At 35.1% G+C, this 21,797-nt stretch overlaps 2 protein-coding genes across 4 annotated transcripts in view; one reads left to right on the forward strand and one right to left on the reverse strand.

Annotated features, from left to right (window-relative positions):
- INSYN2B (inhibitory synaptic factor family member 2B) overlaps positions 1 to 21,794 on the forward strand; it is a 44,922-nt gene extending 23,128 nt beyond the window's left edge. The window contains exons 2-4 of the mRNA XM_056348608.1: positions 4,903 to 7,077; positions 10,359 to 10,433; positions 14,064 to 21,794. Of these exons, the coding sequence (XP_056204583.1) occupies positions 5,699 to 7,077; positions 10,359 to 10,433; positions 14,064 to 14,250 (1,641 nt within the window). The 5' untranslated portion in view covers positions 4,903 to 5,698 and the 3' untranslated portion in view covers positions 14,251 to 21,794. The remainder of the gene's footprint in view (positions 1 to 4,902; positions 7,078 to 10,358; positions 10,434 to 14,063) is intronic.
- The window catches only part of DOCK2 (dedicator of cytokinesis 2), a 197,751-nt gene that overhangs the window by 101,838 nt on the left and 74,116 nt on the right, over positions 1 to 21,797 (reverse strand). The gene's annotated exons all lie outside the window — the stretch shown is intronic.

Raw genomic sequence — 21,797 nt, forward strand, 5'->3', positions numbered from 1 at the left:
CTGATACAAACCAATGCAATTAAAAGATGAATTTATATTTGTTAATCAAAAAAGTTTCATTTCAGTCACTGATTTTTCTTGTTGAACAGCAGGGTTAAACTTGCATATGGAATGAGTCCTCTCTGCAGCATTTAGTCTGCCATCCAGCCATTAACAAGCACACAGTTCAGAACAGCCGTAACACATGCAGCCTTTTGTCCTGCCAATAGTTTAGAAATATCAGAGAGGTTTGCAACACAATCACACAAATTTATCAGAAACTGAGGATCATGATTCTGATTCTGCCACATACAAAACAACTTCTTATCAAACACAAACCGTAATTAAATAAATCAAGATGACTCTAAAATGAACATGTCCACCTAGCTGCAAATCATAGAAAATTACATTATACAGGATAAAACACAAATCAGACATGACATAAAACTACTCACTGAATATATTAACTTACAGTTATTACAGCTCTGGCAGGTGTCATTGGATCTATAATGCTTGAATTTATCTGCTGTTTAACCTTGGGTAGATAGATCATCAGGAAGCAGCAAAAATTTAGAGTGAATCAGGAAATTTAAAGTGCTGATACTCAAAAGTACTACAAGGTAAATTATAGTAATCGTCTTCCTGGTGAAAGTCCCCACAAAATCATTTTAGCCTAGTGACTTTATCAAAGAGGGTCTGTCCAAACTTGTTTTTCAAAAAAATACTGCTTTAACATGCATAAAAGAAAAGCAAAATACTGCAAATATATGGCACAATTTCACGACAAGGAAAAATACTGCTTTCCTTTGAGCAAACTACTAAAACAGAAAATTAAGGTGTCAAACTTCACATGAATGAATTTGAAAACCATGTCTAATATTGTTTTCCAAACACTGTTGAAAAACCCAAAACCACTACAGCCGCACATTCACACTCTTCCAAAATCCCCACTGCCTTTTGCTATATGCTTTTTCAAGTAATTTCTCATAATCTTCAGTTATCCTTACCAGTTGCACTCCCCTACCTACAAGCTTCACTCATTAAACTGAAACATAAACCAAAAATATGTTTGACACTCCTCAAGAAATCAAGGCGGCAAAGGAAGGAAAGATGGAAAAAAATTGTTAAAAAATATAACTCTCTCTTGTGCTCAAATTTCCTCTGCCTGGCTTGCTAACTAAATTGTGTGTGCATTTCCAAGAATTAAAAAATGTAATCTTGAGGCTTGAAAACCAGTTTGATTGGTGTTTGAGGCGGAAGGCTTTGCATGTTCGTCTTTTCCAGGCAATTCACTTACTACACCTGGAATACAATTGCACTGGAGCTAAAATAAGTTCACACTGGAGAGTAACTGTCACTGTGAAAAACTGTGCATGCAAAGCATGCGGGGGGTGGGGGTGGTGGTGGTGGTGGTGGATTACAAAATTAAAATCTGCTTTCACAGCATAAGAATTAAATGAAAACAAACAAACAAACAAAAAATCCCCACACCCACCAGGCGCCTAATAGGCCACTTGCTTCAAAAAGCAGTGAATGAAAAGATTGGGACAAATCCACAGTGTTAATTAAGCAAAACCACCAAAGCAAGAGGTATTTCCTTGGGACTGAGAAGGAGCTGCCCGAGGAAGGGATGAGGAAGAGGCTGGATAGTTGGATGTGAGATCATGGAACCCTGACAGACATTAAAGCCCAATAGATTTCTCCTACTAAAACTGTTGTTATTACAAGATATAAATTTAAAAATGACATATGCTTTTTGTTATGAGTGACAGAAGTTAAATTAATATATTGAAAGCATTTCTATGAAATAGATCCTTAGAATGTTTCATACTTCAGTCAAAGTGAAATAATGAGCAAAAAAAGACCTGTAAATTACTGTGCCAGAAGAGAGGGAGGAATTATATTCTGGGCAAGGGATATTATTATTTAAACTTAGTAATGGGCAAGGTTGCACTGATTTGTTAATCTAAACACAGGCACTTGCAGCCCACTGAAATTCATTAGTTTGGGGTTTCAATCTAAATATTTGAGAATTCCTATCTATGTAATTTTTATTTCAGCTCAATCCAATATAAATAACAGCATCAAAACTTTCATTACAACAATTCATATGAACCCCAGACTTGTGGATATCAAGTTAGCTAAAAATTACACAGAATCAAAATAGCAATTTGCAAATTAAGAATGCAAGAATCTAGCTCACATGCCTCTACAGCCAAAGTAGAGAGCCCTCCTAAAACCCTTAAGGGCTTTTGACTTGTATTTGAAACACAGAGTATTAAGTTTCTTTGTGAATTTAATTGGGCAAGTATTACTTTTAAAGTAGCCCATCCGCCTGGAGCACAGCAGCTGTGATGGGAAGTGGAAAAAGCTACTGCAATATTTGGATAAATTGCCAAACAAAACTGTAAAAAGCCTCCATAATTAGTGGATGAAGTGAGAATTCAGAACTTGGCACCGGAACTTTATTTGCAGAAAGTGTTTGACTTGTTTATTGTGTATATTTGTTTCTAGTGAACAAGCAGAACAGTGATTTAAGCTACTTAATGCTAGCATATCATGAAAGTAAAGTTTGGCATTAATGTATGTATTTGTTTCCTCGATATTGTATGCAACCTTTCTCTCTGCGGTGAAATCACCCAACCATCATTTTCTTCTAGAACTTAATAATAAAATAATATTGCGTTATTACTTTGCTTAAATTATATTACATTGCTTAAATGTTACATGAAGCTACAGAACAGTTTGCTGTATTTCGTAACAAGATTTTTCCCACTGCACCCATCTCATCAATTCCTGTAAATTTAATATGGTAACATTTGTGCAATGCTTAAATAAAAGGTACACTAAGATAATGAAAGTAATAAGGGTAATGAAACCACCAGTGAATTATCAGGGAACAGGATTAATATTAAATTAACACTATGCTGGAAATTTAGCCCCAGTCTTAAAAATTACTGTAATCCTAAAAGCAAACTAGGTTGCATTATTAAAAATCCCATAGAATGTTTCCCACACTTTGCATAAATTTATCCTTTTATCCCTATTCTGTTCTAGCAGCTAGTGTCAGATTTAGCATAATTTATTAAAAATACAGGAAAGTTATTTTACATACAGGTACATCTGATGAGTGGGTTTTGAAATTCAGGACTTAAAGTCTGCTACTAGTCATTGCATATACTGAATTCTGGCTCAAACTATTCTGAAATTACTTGGGTAGGAGAATTAACATTTGTCAGGACTCTATCACACAGATTATTCGGGTAAGAAACAGCAAAACCATTCTTAACACTGTAGACATCTGGAGTTACAAGTCCTAGCTAAAATGCATAGACAATTTGAACAAACTATATACAACAGACTCATCTACATGTTATTTTTTCAGGAAGCCATAACGAATCCAAATTTGTAGCAAAGGTTGCCAAGAAAATTCTATTATGGTAACTTATATTTTGACATATAAATACTGAAGCAATAATATTAGCCTTGGCCTATGTGACTGCTAGTCATGTGTTTAGTTGTCTACTGACATGGGTGAAGTGTAAGACTTCATTTGCATGTTTACTGCCTCTATATTTTCTTACTGCAGCTCTAGTACATCACATGTTCATTAACAATGTATTGTTTCATGCCTTTCCCATACCCTGCCATGCCACCGGCCAATACATCATAGCACATGGATTCATATTCCAGAAAGAGGACACAATATCGCACAACCCTTCAGTTAGTAAAATGTACCATTAAACAGCCTGGCTATGACTGTCTAGCTTCAGGGAATCATCCATGTGTACACTTGAGCACAAACCTATGAAGACCCATCCTGGTAGTCAATGCAGGCGATGCATCCATAATCAGCATGTGGAGTGACAATTCATTAGCACTTCAAATTTCACCAATAAAACTATTTTTATAGAATAAATATAAAGAACTTGAAAGCAGTCAATGCTCATTACACTTTAACCTATGAATAACCTGTCTCTGTGACAAAAACTGTGATAAACATAATTGAAGTGCCAGCTGTGACAAACTGGTCGAAGACTTATTTTTTGGAGTACAAAAAACAGATCAGTGGTTATACTACATTTGATAAAGACTAAAATACTTACAAGTAAAATTGTGATAACCACTGGCTCCATAAGAAAATATGTTCTCATACTTTCTTTCAATCTTCCTAATGCAATCCATAGTCATTATGACTATATTATTGTCCTAATTGTTTTTCAGAAATCTAAGTTATCATGGTCACTCAAAGTGTCTAATACTTATTTTTTCATTATGAGCTCTGGACAAATGTGACAAATAAGAGCTTTACAGGCCAGTCTCCTGAATGCAAACCGAGTAGAACACTACACATATGTGTAGCCAATTTCAGTCTTGATTCCCAAATAATTGCTATTACAGGGGAAAGAGATTTCATCTCCCCAGAAAAGGTTCTATTTGCATTAATCACATTCCAAAATAAATTTATTTTTCCTTGACCAAGAGTTGTACTCAAATCTGAACACTTAAAAAAATTTTTAGTTTTGTTCGAACCCCAACTTGCCTCCAATTTAAGAACTTACAATTGTATTGTTCATTTTTTTGACATTTCATCCATTACAAGATTTAATAGTCATTTTTAAATATGAATATTTAAGTTTTAAGATCTATATTTTGGGACCAGATTGAGGCCTGCACATGAGTACTGATCACAAAGGGAAAAGTACTCTGAATATTTTATATCCATATTTGGTGTTCTGTATTTCATATGAAGAAAACATTAGGCACTTCCAAATTGTAAAACATTTTTTCAGTTTCTATACAAGTATCTCACTGCCATGGTTAGAGAACAACTAGAGATGAAAAGTTGCTTAGGAGACAGCAGAAGAAAATGACCTTGTCTGGCAGTTTGTTCATCTACAACTGTTGTCTTTTTACTTGCAGGAAACATTATCCTGTTATTCTGCATTTGCTGGTTATTCAGTCTGGACTACTCTGCTGATGCCAAAGTACTTACAGAACTTCCCCAAAAGAAACAGTCCCTTGGATATGGCTGGCCTTGTATTTGCATGAACTAACAGCTACACATCAATCACTTCTCTCACTGAAACCCACTGGATGGTGTTTTTTCACCTGGTCAGAAGTGGTGACATTTTGCTTAACTGTTTGGGAAGATTAGTTTCATTTGCAACATTACAAAGATGGCTGAAGATGAAAAACTGTCTCTAAAGAAAGCAATTCAGTTTGGTAATAATAGATATATTCTACCAGCAAAACTATGCGTCAGAAATGAGAATGCTTCCAAAAGTTATAATGCTTGTTGTTTAGACAACATGCAAGTAAAACATATGTGACTGATCCATTTTAAGAGAACCTGAATCACTAATGAAGAGCTGACTGTCAAATTAAGAGCCATCAGGAAAGCCACAGACTCAGTGTTCCCTTTAAATTAGTTAACTGTAAGCATAACAGCCTGTTGCAGTTTTGTAATACAGGTATCGTGTTACCTTCAAAACACAAGGATTCCTGCATTCCCTAGCTACAAAAGTCTTTCCTTAAATGTGATATTTTGTTATCTTCGCATTTGGTCTAATCAGCAATTCAATTTGAAGGAGCATCCCTAAAGAGAGTATGTCTGTTAAAAGTATACATAATAACAATAAGAAGAATGAAAAGCTTTGATTCTTCAGGAGTAAGGTGTTTGTTTGTATCTTAGGAACAATCTTAATATAGAGTTCAAATGACAAATGAAATGGGTCATAAAGAAACATGTTACTTACAGAGTTTAAATGGTGATTCAATGGCCCAGCAAAGCATGAAAATGCGCCCAGTGCTATTGAAAAGGAACAGTTTGGATTCAGCTGATTTTATGAGACAGCCACACCACCGCAGGACCAAATCTCAGCAAGTTCGATTCAAGGATGATGGTGTGAACGCAAAGACAGAACTGGATGCTGATCCTGCCCAAGATATAGCATTCATAACTGGAAAACCCAAAATATTTAGGGATCACAGTGCTTTGCTACATCCATCTCCATCTTTTCCCAGGGCTCAGAAGGGGCTTCGGAATATTGCTGTACAAACATCTCCTAGCCTCAGGAAACACTTCCCCATTTTTAAGAAGAAAAAACTGACTGTAAGCAAATCATTAACAGAAATGCCAAGTGAGCCTGCAAATTCTATCCAAGTAAATGGCAGCCTTTCTGAAAAAGACATTATGTCTTCAGATCTCTGTTACTTAAGAATAACTAATCATTTGGAAGATGGATTTAGGAATAGCGAAGTGGATGGTCAGTTAAGTCAAAGACCATTAAAAGCACAAAACAATGGACCTATCTACTCAGATGATTTCTCAGTCTCAGAGAAGACAACTGTTTCTACACAGGTGCCTGAATACATACACATGAGTTTCCCAAAAGACGGCAACGTTTCCACTGATGCTCCAGACACAACCATGAATTTAAATAATTCACTGCATTCTGCTACTGTCATAAATAGCAATGAAAATAATGAAAACGGCATGCTGTCATCTAATTCTGAAAAAGCATACCCTTGCCTAAGCAATTCTACTAACTGCAGTGAATGTAATCCTCATTCTGACTCTTGTGAAGCAGATAAAAGTGATTCTGAGCCGCTTGTAGCCAGCAAAGATGCTAGCAGTAAGGAAACTACTCCATTATCACCTCCATCAAATCACAGTTCATCTCGTTTCCTCAGAGACTATCAACAGGCAGGAGAGCACAAAACAGATTCCAGCTGTGTAACATTAACAAATGATGATCACACAATAATGTCATTGACCAGCAGTAATGCATCAAAATCTACTCTGTCATGTAATACTGAAATCGAGAGAAATTCTACCCAGTCAGATGTTTCCCAGTGTAACAGCTGTTTAGAAGGATTTCACATAAAGTCTTATCTGCCAAGGAATGAAATAAAACCACAAATCAACAAAGAGATTAGCAAAATAAATCAAATTCATTTGGCACATGATGAACTCTGTGCCCTACAAGGCAGGCTGCAGTCTGTAGAGGAATCCTTGCAATCGAACCAGGAGAAGATTAAAGTCCTTTTGAATGTAATCCAAGACCTGGAAAAATCCCGAGCCCTCAGTGAAGGGTATGGTGCATTTTAATATTAATAATCCATCAGAAGTATGAATTAGATGTTAGCATTCTTTTAACCTTTGCTACTGAAAGAATCTTTCCTGTGATATTTAAAGATGAGTTTGCAAAAATGGTATCTTATACCCTTTTTCTGGTACTTGGGCCTCAGTAGAGAAGCAAGTCTATCACCTGACTTTAGCTGACACTGCCTTTACTAAACCCAGTGTGACAGTTTATTAACTCCCTTTTTTATTTCGATTTGGTGTGTCAGGTACAAAGTCACTGACACCCAAGAGCTGGCAGTCTCCATCTAGCTAAAGTCTGCATGCATTATTAACAACAAACCCCAACACTTTAATGAACCAACGTAGTGTAATAGCAACCCAACCAGCTCTTACTAGCAAAGTCAGATATGCATTTATTGCCAAAGCAGTCCTACTGCTGAAAGAGTTTGTATCAGCAAAAACGTGCTCCTGTTCAATAAATTATTACTGCCTTCATAAGCAAGTAAAAGGATTAGTGGCTAAAGCACAGTATCTGCAAACATTTGGGGACCACATTGTAAGTTACATTTCATAATGTCACAAACAACATCGCTGCTTAAAGGGAATGCCTGAAGAATATGAAAAGGCGCAACACCAGGTAGACTTCAAGAGCTTCAATATGTCAGGCAGATTTCACAAGAGCGGAAGGTCGGTGCTTAGAAGGGATTGAAAATACGAACATAGAGCCCGTGAATCCTGTTAGCAAGAACTCACTTCAGAATCTCAGATTTTGGAATGACTGCTTTCTGCACTATCATAAGAATGCATGACCTGTCTTTTAGTATTCTTTAATAGTAACTATTTGCCAAGGCCGAAAGCATTATGTAACTTATTTATGCAAATTATTTCTGCATTATTTATAATAAGAATAATACAATAAATGCAACTAATGTTTAAGGATTGCACACCTTTGTAGGACAAGGTTACAATAGAATTTTAAGTATTTCTAAACAGGTTTTAGACTATCCTTATAATAATTTCCAAAAAATTAAGAGCAGCTCCTACTTATACTAAGTGTGGAGACTCCTTCTTGGGTAACATTTAAAACCTCCTTGGATGCCATTCTGTGCAACCTGCTCTAGCAGACCCAGCTTTAGCAGGGGGTTGGACTAGGTGATCTCCAGAGGTCCCTTCCAATCCTGACCAGTCTGTGGTAACGTAGTAAGTATATCCATCAAATAATTTTTCGTCTTCAAAAAAACCCATAAATAAATCTTTCAAAAATATCAAGAGAATACAGGTTCCATTCAACTTGATTTTTTAAAATCTAAAACATCAGAAAGTCTATGTTACAATATATTTACTTTTATACTAAGCACAGGTAGGCAGCTAGAATAATCATTTATGTGCAGCTGGTTTGTGTGTAAAACTACATCCTTAATTTTAAAATCACATCATGTGTATCAATAGCGTTTACTGACTACAGTTAAGGAATAAATCTGATAATCTGCCACATTTCCAAAAACTCTGCAAACACCACAGAAAGAGGGCTGCCTTGAGATTTTTGTGCAGGTTCAACCAGCCAGAAATAGCACAGAGCATGATACTGACTTGCTCACACAACGCAGCACTAGGCCTTTGCACTTGTTCCCTTGTGGACAGGAATGGTTTGTGTGGCTGTGCAGAAACTCTCAGGATACAACTGAAGCCACAATTTTACATATCCTAATTTTCTTAAAACTTGAAAATTAAACCTATTTTGAAGAATTCTTTCTTTCTCAAAGTATTTTATGTGGGAATTGAAATTACCTTCTTGCATTACTGATGAATAATTCTCCAACTCACACTCCAGACATGAATTTAAACTCATTTTAAAAACTAAAATAAGTCAAGTTAACCTGTAATTTCACTCTGTACAGATTGCCTTTTTAATCTGGAAACATTAACCAATAATGTCCATCTGGCTGTTAGCACAAAAAGACTTCTGTTACTTTCCACTGTGCCCACATATAATTTTAGTCCATGTAACGTGTTTTCCATATAATTCAGCTCCAACTATCCTCTCTCAGAGGGTTATTCTTAGTAATTTTTCTCTATCCAAAAAGCTCACATGATTTTCTAACACTAACTTTGTAATAGCCTAGACACAGCACAAAAAAAATCCACGTAGACATACTGATAACAAAAATGCAAAAACATTTATGAAACACCGAACCACAAAATTTTGGTTTACAAGCAAGATCCAAGGGGAGGGAGTGGAAATCCAAGTATGTATCAAGTTTTAGCAGTCACTTGTCTATAATATATTTCATACCACTATTACCCCACTATGGTTCTTTACAAAATTACAGAACAAAATACCCACATTTTCTCCCCTGCACGTAGTTATGTATGACAGAGTGGACAAGTTTCAATTATGTTTGCAAACCTGACCATTACAAAGAGTAACTCGCAGTGAAGCACAGTCAGATTATACAGCAATATTTATAGTCCATGTCTGTTCAGTCACCACATGGCTGAAAACAAAAATTTTGCCAAATAAATTTTAAGTTTCACACTGAGATTTAATTATAAGCTTCAATCCATCTTGCTAGAATCATCTAGCAGTAAAACTGAACATTCCAAATACTCGTGGAGGTAGCGCAACACCACATGTGAAGAACCTCCACTTGAATTCCAAAAGCAATCAGAAAATTATATTGGTACAAAATTAACTTCCCTAATTCAAATAAAATGCCTTAAATATTAGTGTTATGCATCCTTCAGATGTAATGAGCCACTAACCTCAAACTGTTTCTAATGCACATCTCTCCTCTGTTATAAAAATAATTCAACTCTAGCTGATGTTAATTAGAAAAGTCACTTTTCTTGTTTTCTCAGCACTCCAAATTTGTAAACTATCAGCAGTAAAAACCTGACTTGTTTATATTCAAGTGAGGAAACATGAAAAGGGGAAAGAATGGAAATCATGGGGTAGAGACCAGATTGATTCACCAAAAGCATGGATATTCACATACTTTAAAATTTAAGTACCAGTCACATGCCTAAATGTTTGCATAACAAATACTCATGCAAGAACCAACACAACCAGAATCTTAACAGCATGAGATGGGAAGGCTGCAAGACAAGATGAAAACATCAATCAACATAGGGTTTGGGTTTTTTAAAGCAATCTTCTAATTTTAAAAAAATTTGACACTAGACTTTGTAGTAAGGATAATAGAAGTGGTGAACAGAATTAGTTTTATTCACGAAAGATTCAGAGATCTGTTAAATAAATACACGTTACATTCACTACTGTCTGTTACAGGCGTAACTTCTATCACACCGGTCAAGACCTCAACAACTGCAGCACCTGTCAGAACACAGCATGTATCATATACAGGTACTTCTTCACACAATTTTGTTTTGTCTGTATCTCTCACAAATGTACAATACAATGTTTTGCTCACAGCTATAAAAGGTCTCAATAATCATAAATCCAGTTTTTAACAAAAGACCAACTGAGACGTGTGAGGTGGTTGGTTTGTTTTCCCACATAGAAAACAACTAATATTGGTGTTATTTGAAAGAGGTACTGTACTTCTGAGATTCAAAATAGAAATTTCCCACTAATCTTTCACAGCATTATTATTGCTAGCATGCTTCAAAAACCTTTGGTGCCATTTCTGATGATGAAGCTCCCTTTGTGTGTTATATTTTAAAAGCTAGGGTTTCTGTAATAGGTGTAGATCTTGGAAAAGATAAACACTTAACTCTCCAAATGCAAGTAAGCTATAGCTACAGTTCATGTTTACATGGAAAACAAACCCAAAACTCCCACACGTCCCACATCAATAAATGTTTATTTGTTACTATTTTGAGAAAGTTCAATTTTTGTGTAACTTAATCCAAATTTAAACTGCAGTTTATGTTGAACTCTTATGATCGAGAAACTTCATAGTACTGTATTCCAGAAGCTGCACATGTTTCAAATGCTATGCCTATGCAAACACAATGTAAGAGTCTGGCTTGCCAGCCATTAACCAAAAAGCTAGCAGGTACAAAGTCTTGGCTACACTGCACATGTAAGTTGTCCACCTGGCAAGGGATTTTGTAGGGCTTGCACCAATTTACAAACACATTATCTAACCTCTGCAGCCTCAGCTATGAGGCAGAAAACACACACCTTCAGTTACTTGATTATATTTACAAAAATATAGGATAACAGAATTTCTCTTGTAGGTTGAAAACTTTTTCTTTATTTCAAAGAATATAGTAGTCCATTAGCTTCAGCTGTTTGTAACCATTATGTCTTTAATTTTTTTATGGGTATAATGAATAGACTATATCCACATGGAAGTGTTTTTTACTCTGCATTTGCTACATGAGCCAAATTTATTAAAAAGCTTAACAAGGTAGTTAGGTAAAGTCAGGGTTGGTCACAGCATTGGAACCTATTGTTCCACATACAACTCAGCTGAGTACTCATGTCCTAAACCTCTGGTAATGAAACTCAAAGTAATTGACATGTCACAAATTAAACACCACATCTCCTCTGAGACAAAGTTGTTAGTGCTTTCCAGAGTCCATTCAATACCCCCGGAAGTTACATGACCTGTCTAAGAGCATAGACTGCTTCTGTGCAAAAAGGAAGACCCAAGACAAAAAAAATTGTCTTTACTTGGTCATTGTCTCCGGACAAACAGTCTCTGTACGTTTTTATTGGACCATACAAGAACAGAGGTCACTCTCTAGAATTTATGTACAAACAACCCTTTATCACGGGATGCCTCCTCTCTTCAGAAAAATTAACTATGACGCCTACCCTGCATTTTTAGTTTACACAGTTTCAGTATAGGGAAGATCCTGAGCAACAAGCACAAGTATTTGAAAGAAAGAATGAGGAATTAAAAAAACACCAATGTGCCTTTTTGATTTACTAGGTGGTTTATAATGTGCCTGGAACTTACAGTGCAACGATTAGTAGAATACACACAACAGAACACAGTTCCTCTGAAAAGTTTCTACTTTTAAGTGACAAAACAGGAGAGAGCAAGGACACAATAGTTTTCACTTTACAGACACGTTCCACAAATGTGGTTATGAAAAAAAGCATTCTGAGTAACTAATATTTGAAGTTCATAACATATTCGACAATATTCTGAAAGTAATAATTATCAGGTGTTACTCTAGACAAATCCATGCAATTCCTGTGTTTTATGTAGCCTAAAAGGTGCACGTAAGTATCATTTTCCATTAACATAGTATCGCTGTTATTAATTATAGAATCAAGTGATTAATCCTGCTCCCTGCTTTCCTGCGCTTCAAGAAACTAACTTATTAGTGATTCAAACACTGTCCAAGCAGAATGTGAGGTTACTGTCACTGAACCATCTTTATCATGTGCATTTTAAGCAGTGCCTGGGTCAAACAATGTACTAATCTCACATCAATCCCAGCGTGGATTACATTGATTGGTACAGTAATAGAGAGTTTTTCAGTCTAACAGTGACCAGGTCTATAGTAGCTCTAAGTTTAGCTTTACTAACTATCCAGCAGGTTTATGTGAGATGACTTGGGACTTTCAATCTAGATCCTGTAAGACAAATGTTTGTATTATAATAAACAAATGCAAGTAGCAACTGAAAAGTTATCTCCATGTATAAGGGACAGTATTAAACGAAGAATGACTTGAACTCTTGCCTCTAGAGATGATCTCTCCAGCATTAAATTAGAAATTTTAAAGATGGGAAGAAAAAAAGGACATGAGTAGATGTTATCCTTACATATAGTATAAAGCAAACATTTCTTTCTCCAACACGTGTGATCTGTGACTACTGAAAAGTATTAAGTTGCTGTTTTAGCAGGCAACTCACGTTTGAGACACACTGGTCAAATGTGTCATTTATATAACTTTTATATTTCTTATGTATTGCTCCTTATCCAGAGATCCCTCTCCAGTTATTCTACATTAGAATAACCCTATTTTTTTTTTTTGCCAGCTGAGTAATTTTATTTCATAAAAAAACCCCCAAAAATCTATTACATGGAAAAAAAAGCTTCTAGTTAATTTTAAGATATCCTTCAACAATGTTTACAGATTTCTGTATACATACAGATACTCACAGTTAATAGTGTTTAAAAATATACATATTTACTAATTTTACAGATTTCTTCTTCTCAGTGCCCAAATCAGGTTCAGGGTCTTTATGTGCCATCTCAGCACCTCTCTGATGATTCCTTTTTCCTCCCAAAAAGCTTGCATTATGGAAAATACAACCAGTTCCTTTCTACTCTCCCCTCTGCCTGCTAAACCCTCCACAGCAGACATAGCCGATACAACTCCCGAACTCCTGCCCAGAAAAGATGGCTGAAATGAAGAAAAACCATAGAGCATTGCATCCTTGTCAATTTTTTTTTCTTGTTTTTGTTTAACTGTACTGGTTGCATCAGACTACTTAATCACTGTCCACATCAATTCTTTTGAACCTTATTTCTGCACATATCTGCTCTTACCTAATTAATGTCTTGGCTCTTATTTGACTTCAATAATAATTATGGGCTTCCATAGAGAAAATGAGTTACATTCTGCTTTCCTGTTAACTAATACCACTTATCTGAAAGACTTACAGACTTGCTTAATTTCATATATTTTTGGTCCTAGCCAGTCTCCTAGTGGGAAGCATTCACATTTAACAAAGTTAAGCACGTGAGAGTTTTGATTTCGTGCCAAGCGTATGACTGAGTATAAAATCTGACCATTGAGTAAGATGCATTGAAAGGTCATCCTAGCACATTTTCATTTTTTCTCCTTAATTTTTGTCCCATTGTTTTGGCCACATTTCTGGAGTTCTTAACTTACATTAAGAAAAAAATTTCCCTCAGAAAAGATTAAAAGGTTAACTTTTTTTCAAAGCAGCAACCTTTGTGTTTTAACCAAGCTCCAATGACAAATTATTCTAATGAGGTAAGCATCCTTTCCACATTAAGAAATTTCTCACTTACTAGCTTAAATCTCTTCGTTTTTCCATAGTGTAGAATACGACTTCAGACAACAAGAAGGAAGATTTCATCAGATTTTGGAAACACTGGATCATGCAGAGCAAAATCCAGCTTCAGCTTCACCTCAGAAGCTACCATCTGATTATCCAGCTCCCGAGAAAAAGGAGTTAAGAAGAAAATCAAAAAAGGTGAAAAGAAAATGCTTCTGGTGGATTTGATTTCCTTCTGGATCCTTTTACATTTCAAAAGACACTGGAACACAAAGAGGTTGGAGACCACACACCTGAAAATGTGGTATTACAAAATCATAAAACTAAAGATTGTTTAATTAGAGTATCTGAAAAATCAAAAGAATTTAATTTACTGAAATCATCTCACTGCATAAAGGCACATGAAGATACTATTTTCAAAAAGAAATTGTTTCCTTCAAAAGGAATCTTTCTCATTTTTTCCAAGGACATTTTCATATGCTTTGAAAAGACTTTTTTTTTTTTTTTCCAACTTTCCAAAAATAACAAGGTTTAAATCTCTGCTTTATAAAACAATGGTAGACAAAGCTAAAGTTGTCACACAGTCTTCATTTCCTATTTTAAGCAACATGAAAGAACTTTGGTGATCTTTAAACAACTCACACAATCAAGGACAAATCCAGGGGAATCTACATGGTTCAAACAAATCTCTTCTCAAAGGAGACAATTACACTTATTTCACATCCCCACTGAAATGCTTTTGTTGCTGTCTTTAATATTTAACGAGAAAAAAGGAATGAAGGAATGTCAGGTTAAGTTTTCTCTGTCCTTGTACTGGTTCAATTTAAAAAGCAACCATTTAGAAGTTTCAGCCATTTAACAGACTTCTCTGAAATGAATCATAGTACAACAAGAGAGGATCAGTAATTTTAGTCTTAACCCCCTGCTCAAGCAAGGTCCAGTTAGGTGAATGTGAGTTCGGAGTATCTCCAAAGACAAGAATCCATAACTTCTTGGGGCAAGCTGTTACCATTTTTTTTCCTAACATCTAATCTGAATTTTCTGTTTTAACGTGTGTCCATTATATCTTGCCCTACCCAAAAACACCTTCAAGAAGAATTAGACAGATAATAAGACCTTGTTCCTAAGCCTTCACTTCTTAAAGACTGAACAAATCCAATTTTTTCTGCCTCTCTTCACATGTTCTGTGCTGCAGCCCACAGTCATCTTGATGGTCTCCCTCCAGTAAGCCAACGTCTTTCACCTACCCAGAAGCCTAAAACTGGACACAATACCTCAGATGTCAGCACACAGTTGCTGAATAGAGGGCAACAAACACTTTGGCTACTGTCTTGCTAAACTACTTGCCTAATTTGTACATTTAAGAGCTGTATCACTATACAAAAATATCCCAAGATGTGATTTTTTGGCCTTAAGATAAAAGTTGATACACAACAAAAAACTGATAACCAAAACAAATAGTATTTAATGAACTTATCTGTATTATATAAACAGATATATATGCTGAAAAAAATTTATCTGGTGGCAATGCAGCTATTTCTTTCCTTCAAAAATAGTGAGTTCCCAGCTAGCACAGGGTATGCCAATGCACCCTAATTTAGGGTTCATTATACTGCTATTTCACTCATGAAAATGTGGTCAGCTTTCATATGGGGGGTAGAAGGGAAAAGGTTTTCCAAAGTGAGTATAAAGGGCACACTGTAAGGCCCAAATAATGTATTTTATATTTAGTGGAATGTATTGCAGACCTTTTCTTAGAAGTTACTCTGGTTAATCAGTTGAAATGGTGCCAGAGTATTCTGTAGATCAACCCCTGGATCTTATTTTTCTAAATCATATTGTATTAATTGTGCAATGTTAGTTAAAAATATCTGTACACTTTTTGTACACCTGTGTTCCTTGAATTCTTAGGGTTAATCACACATTTGAAAACACATTAAAAATGTTTTGCACAGAATTTTGTCTGGAAGAATTAAGTTTTTTGATAAAACTAGTCTTCATTTAGAAGAGATTATGCTATGTGACATGGGTTAATTTATCCAAATTCTAAAGGACAGATAGTTTTAAAAAAACATTTCCGTGTTCAGTCAGTATGGAAATGACAGACATAAAATTATCATTATTTTAGAGGCTTGTCAGAAGAAAAGCCTTATATAAATTTTTACTAGCAAAAAGGATGTATTTAGTGAGACAGAAAAGCTCTTCAATAATAATTTGTGGGTATAACAAAGGTAAGACATTATTACATCAGAACACGTCATTATATTAGACTTAAATACTGCTTATGCTGGTATGCCAACAGCATTCCTATCTTGCATTAGTGTCTATAATTGATATTATGAAGGATTTGTTAGTGTGTAAATGTTTCTTGTTTATTAAAGTAACATTTTAATATCCTCTGTGGCAAAGGTATAATAACTATCAACACCAACAGGCTTAACTAGCAAAACCAGGACAGGTTTTTTTCTGTAGTGAAGTGATTTTCAGTAATCTGTTATTATATCAAAACAATATTTTGTGTCTTTCTTTTTGTTAAGAAGCACAAAAAAGCTCATTTTAAGCTGCCTGACTTTGGTTTTGCATACATAATGAATATGGTGCTTTCAATATATTTTTAAAGGATCCAGATTACTCAGTTTAAACAAACCACAGTATTTTGGTTCACAACACAACACCAGTCAATTCCTGGGGTCAGTAAAACTATGCAAGAAGAAATATCTCTACTTAGTTTAAGGAAGTCCAACCAAAGATGGTTGTAAGGCTTTAAGCCTTTCTTATGACCTGAACAAACATCAGTACCTCCGAAAAACTCAAATATACTGATTTAAATAGTTACAGGATCTATATTTTCATGTCTGATCTTGATGGAATTCAGAAGTGTAAACAATTTTTAATCCTTAATCTCCCAGTCAAAATGAGCCTTTGGTCTCCATATTCCTGTTGGTTATTTTTCAGTTGACTCTCAATCGCTAAAGTATATGTTATCCATATATGGATATGAAATTCTCTTTTTAACATATGCACACACAGCAGTAGGGAAACACTTCAGGTACCTAGGCCAGCCAGCCTTCGGCTCCCAATGCTGCAATTTAAGAACATTTGCTTGTCTTTCAGCCTACATTCTGTTCCGTGTTTTCAAATTCACCACTAAGACATCTGATTTTCTTGAAAGAAAATATGAAATTACAGTGCTGCTAAAGCAGTGTCCTTCAGAAAGGTTGCTCCTAGAGTTCCCTGTTTCAGCACAAAAATTTTTTTTTGAGTCAGCAGTAGTGGCAATAGCCAGACAAGTTCTAAAATATGTATTTAGGGTCCAAACAAATGGCTTATCTGAAACACAGAACTCCCTCATTTTTCTTGCAGAGGCTCTGACTACCACGAACAAACCCCATGCAATAGTTTAAGAGAAAATAAAGTAAAAGTATGCCAGAAGTAAATTATTCCTACAAAAGTGTAAGCGTCATAGTTTCACAATAAAAACACATAAAACTGCACCTACTTAATGAGAGAAGACACCCAGTCTTCTCCACGGTAGGTCACACACAACAGACTTGAAAAAAATTAAAGACAACATTAGGGCAAAAGACTATTCGTTACATTATAAGGCAACAGTAGGAAAAGTGTCAGTCATGGTAAGCATCAGCCACAGCGAGAAGGTAAGGCTGCTTAGTTGCTGTATGTTTTGTTTAGATTTAACAGAAATTTGTATATCCTAGCAACACAAAAACCCTACAATTTAATAAACTTGAAACACATAGTTGGAGAATCTAAGCTATGTGAAAATATAATAATCATTTTTTGTTTTATTGTTAAATATTTAAAAATATTTTAGTAATTAATTATTAATTTGTATAGGAAATAAAAATATTATCACACACACACTATGTGATTTATGTCAAGACTGGAAAAGCAATAGAAATTGGTAGACTTCTAGAAGAAAATAGTATTGGCTATAAAAATTTCTCTGATTTAGAAACTCACAGTGTAATGCCTAAAACCAGCTCCCAGAGTAGGAAATAAACATTAGAAATATATACAAGCATGTTCTAAAAAACCAACAAAACCCCCACAAACCAACAACAAAACATCACCAAACCCAAAGCTGCTTGACAGCCCTTGCATACAAATGATTGTAGGCTTCTCTGAAAGACATTTAAATGACAACTGCAGTATGCTATTTATAAAACATTGCACAGAATATGGCATATTCCAAAATTGCTGTATTTGAAATTGCTGTTTTATGGGGTCAACCTAACTTTCTTTGAAAATTCAGAATGTATGCATAAAATTCTGATTTCTCTCTGTCACGTAACAGCAGTTCATGTAGGGCTTTTTATAGTTTGGTGCACTATAGTTCTTTCAAAAAAGCCACAATATTTAGCAATTATGCTAGCTTAGATGCAAAACATCTTCCTAATGGAATGTATTATCTAATGTACATTTTTAAAATTTCTAGGTTCTTTAAATATGATGTTATCTTTTGCAATAAAATGAGATATTTTTCTTAGGTTTCAGGAATCAATAACAACATTTATATTATAAAGGAAGTGAACAATTATTCTTTGGAAAAGGAAAACAAATGGGTAATGAATAAACAGGTCTTTCATGGAATCATTCAGCTTCTTCTCTAGGTAAAGGATCTTAGTTTGAATACTGAATAAAAAACCCTGTAACTTTTAGCTAGACCATGTGTATATTTGAATATATCAGGTTCTCCAACCACAGCAGCTCTGCAAAATGGTTTCTCTGATCATTATTTCCCCAAAGAAATTGTTTTCTACAGAAGTATGCTATCTAGAGTAGGTTTGATTAACAAAGCATGCTTTTTTCTTTTCAGCAAAGTTTTTATTTGTACAACATCTTACATAATTATTGGCTAAAACCTTTTCTGTGTAATATAACTACAGTCTTTTCCTCATGCTAAACTGATACTGTTAACAAAATCAAGTTTGGAAATACCAATGGAAATCTTTAAAATGTGTATGATGGATTTATGATATTTTTGTTTACTTGACCAAGCCAATACTGAAAACAAAGTACTTCTGTATTCTACATGCTTCCATATGTTTTACTTCTAGCTTTACTGTGGTAGGCCTTCACTGCATCACAGCACTGTTTAACTACAAGCCCAGACTTCACAGAAGCTTCAATAGCCAATTTCAGATAATACTTCTCCCTCCTTATTACAAGTTTAGAAGCAGTTCTACAACTACAGACAGTCAAGGCTTTTTTTTTTTTTTTTTTAATAGTGAAAACAACCAAGCAGCCGTTAAAGCCTTCAACCTCCAAAACACCACAGTGAAGGCAGGATCTGTATTTAAGTCTTCTCTGCAGTAGTTGCAGAGAACCAGATTACTTTTCCATCACTAACACCTTCTCCTGATGGGATTATGCCCTTCTGAGCCTGCTTCATACCTGTAATTACATGAACAAAGCTCACTGCATGCTGTTACCAGTTGAGCACAAGGCAGCACCTTCCCTTAGATTCAAATGGCACCACAGCAAGATAAGATACAGGCAACTGTAACCCAAAATCCTTTCAAATCCTTATCTGCCAACAAGCTAGACAATTGTGAAGACACCTGAATATGAAAATTAACCTGCTTATCCATGCCAGAAATCAAAAAAAACTTAGGTAAATAAAATCTAGCACTCTATCAGGTGCAAGGCATTAAACTTGCAAGGAATTACAGGTCTTGTAAATTGTAACCATTTTTTTAATTAGTATAACACAGTATTAGCATTGGTTTTCACACAATTTTCAAATTCTAGAAGATTACACAGCAGAAAATAATAAAAATATTTGCAATTTTCAGAAACATGGTAACAAATTTAAGAGTCTAAAGCGTAACCTTCTGTTCCTCTGGAAGTAAATAACAGATGTAGACCAATTTGAAGTGTCGCTCATATCCATATAATATCAGCTACACAGTCTGTCTGCATCTATTCCATATGTCCCAGCTGTACTTGCAGAGTTCACCATACTTTTAGCAACTTCCGCTCACCTAAGCATACTGCAGAAGGCTGTAATTCCTATCTCCTTTATTTTTAAAAAATTTAGCATTCAGCTTTTCAGTAAGTTTGCCTCTCTCAAGAAGTTTCAAAGCAAACCTGCAAATTAACTGAGTGAACTGGAGGTAGTACCCAGAGCACAAAATGAGCACATTTTGCCAGCTCTTTCTGAATGCAAAGGACCATTTTGTTCATTATGAACATGTCACATTTAAAAGACCAGTCTCTTGAAAAATCTTACCTCAGCTCTAGAAAAATCTGTAATTTATTGGAAATCTGCTTTGAAAAACTTCTAAAATGCCCAATATACATATATGCATAGGTGCTTATGAGCATTATTAGCATTCAGACATCTGCATTTTGAAATTACACTGGATTTAATCTTTTTGGGTAAAAAGTTGAACAAATTACAGTAGATGAGAGAAAGGAAAAAAAAAAACCACCAAGAAGAAAAAAACACCCACACTTTCCAGACCATTTTATTTAATTGTAACCACCGTATTTCCTAATGTTTTCTAATGATAACGATTTTTTTTTGCAGAATTACTAGTGTTGCACTTTGCTTCTTCCTTTACTTTTTATAGTGTCCAAAAATACTCCTTAATATATTAATTACATCATCCATGACATTCATATGATGTTTTCTTTGCAAGTAAAAAACCATTTCCAACCATTCTAGAGAACTGAAAGGTAAATGGGTCTTCATTCAAAACCTTCTCCAGTTGCGGCCATGCCAGAGGGTTACACACAGAAGAATAACACACTGGAGTTCTGATAAAAATCATATGATTTCTGAAACTTGCTGATCTACCACCAGTCTGAAGCAACTATTGGCAACTATCTCCACTGAAAAACTCAATTAGGAGATCGATCATTAGGAGACACGCATTCTCTAACTGGCAATGATCTAAAACATATTTTGGTTTACCAACAGAAATGAACAAGGAAACATGGTACATTTTAAAAGACTCACGATGTACCTTTTGTAGCAGAAACAATCAAGTACCTGCTGCTCGTGATTTTGCAGAATAATGTAAATCTCTAAAGACTAACAACAAATATGCATCTTCTTTAAGTGCACAGTCTGCAGGGTGACTTCCATAATTCCCACTGAACACAACTGGCTGACATTCTCACAAGTAGTCTAAATCAAGAGGTACTTCATGAAATGTACTTAAATCCAAATAAATTGAGGCATTGGTACTTAAACATAACTCTCAATCATGACATCTCATGACATCTCAACAAAAATCTTAGGTGAGTGCACCACACCAGGACATCCCCAGACATTTTCCCTGTGCACACAGGGCATTATCTTGCCCCTCCAGAAACAGAACCAGGAATGGCAGCTGTTCCATAGCAACTATAACCCAGCAAAAAGTAAAGCATGGAGAAAATGTTTTGGTTGTTTGTTTAGTTTTACTCAGACACTTCTACTTCAGATTAGTAGAAACACTATTTTCAATGTGTTAAACTATGGCCTTTAAGCAGGTTTGTAAAACTTTCTTTGTTTTGCAAACAGCAATTAACTTTATATTTAGTGTTTGTATTTTTAAGGTATGCACAAATCTCACAGTATTCAATTACACTTCAGAAGACACTACAGTGGCACAGCTGAAAGCAAAAAGAATAAAGCTTTAGATCTCTTATTTTAGATCTAAAAAAAGTCCACAAGCAAGGACTCCACCAATACCATATCTGCATTTTTTCCAGTATAACTGTAAAATTACTTTCAAAGCATTAAAAATACATTAAAATAGTAC

The sequence above is a fragment of the Falco biarmicus genome, chromosome 8 (assembly GCF_023638135.1).
Source record: "Falco biarmicus isolate bFalBia1 chromosome 8, bFalBia1.pri, whole genome shotgun sequence".
Taxonomy (NCBI): Eukaryota; Metazoa; Chordata; class Aves; order Falconiformes; family Falconidae; genus Falco; species Falco biarmicus.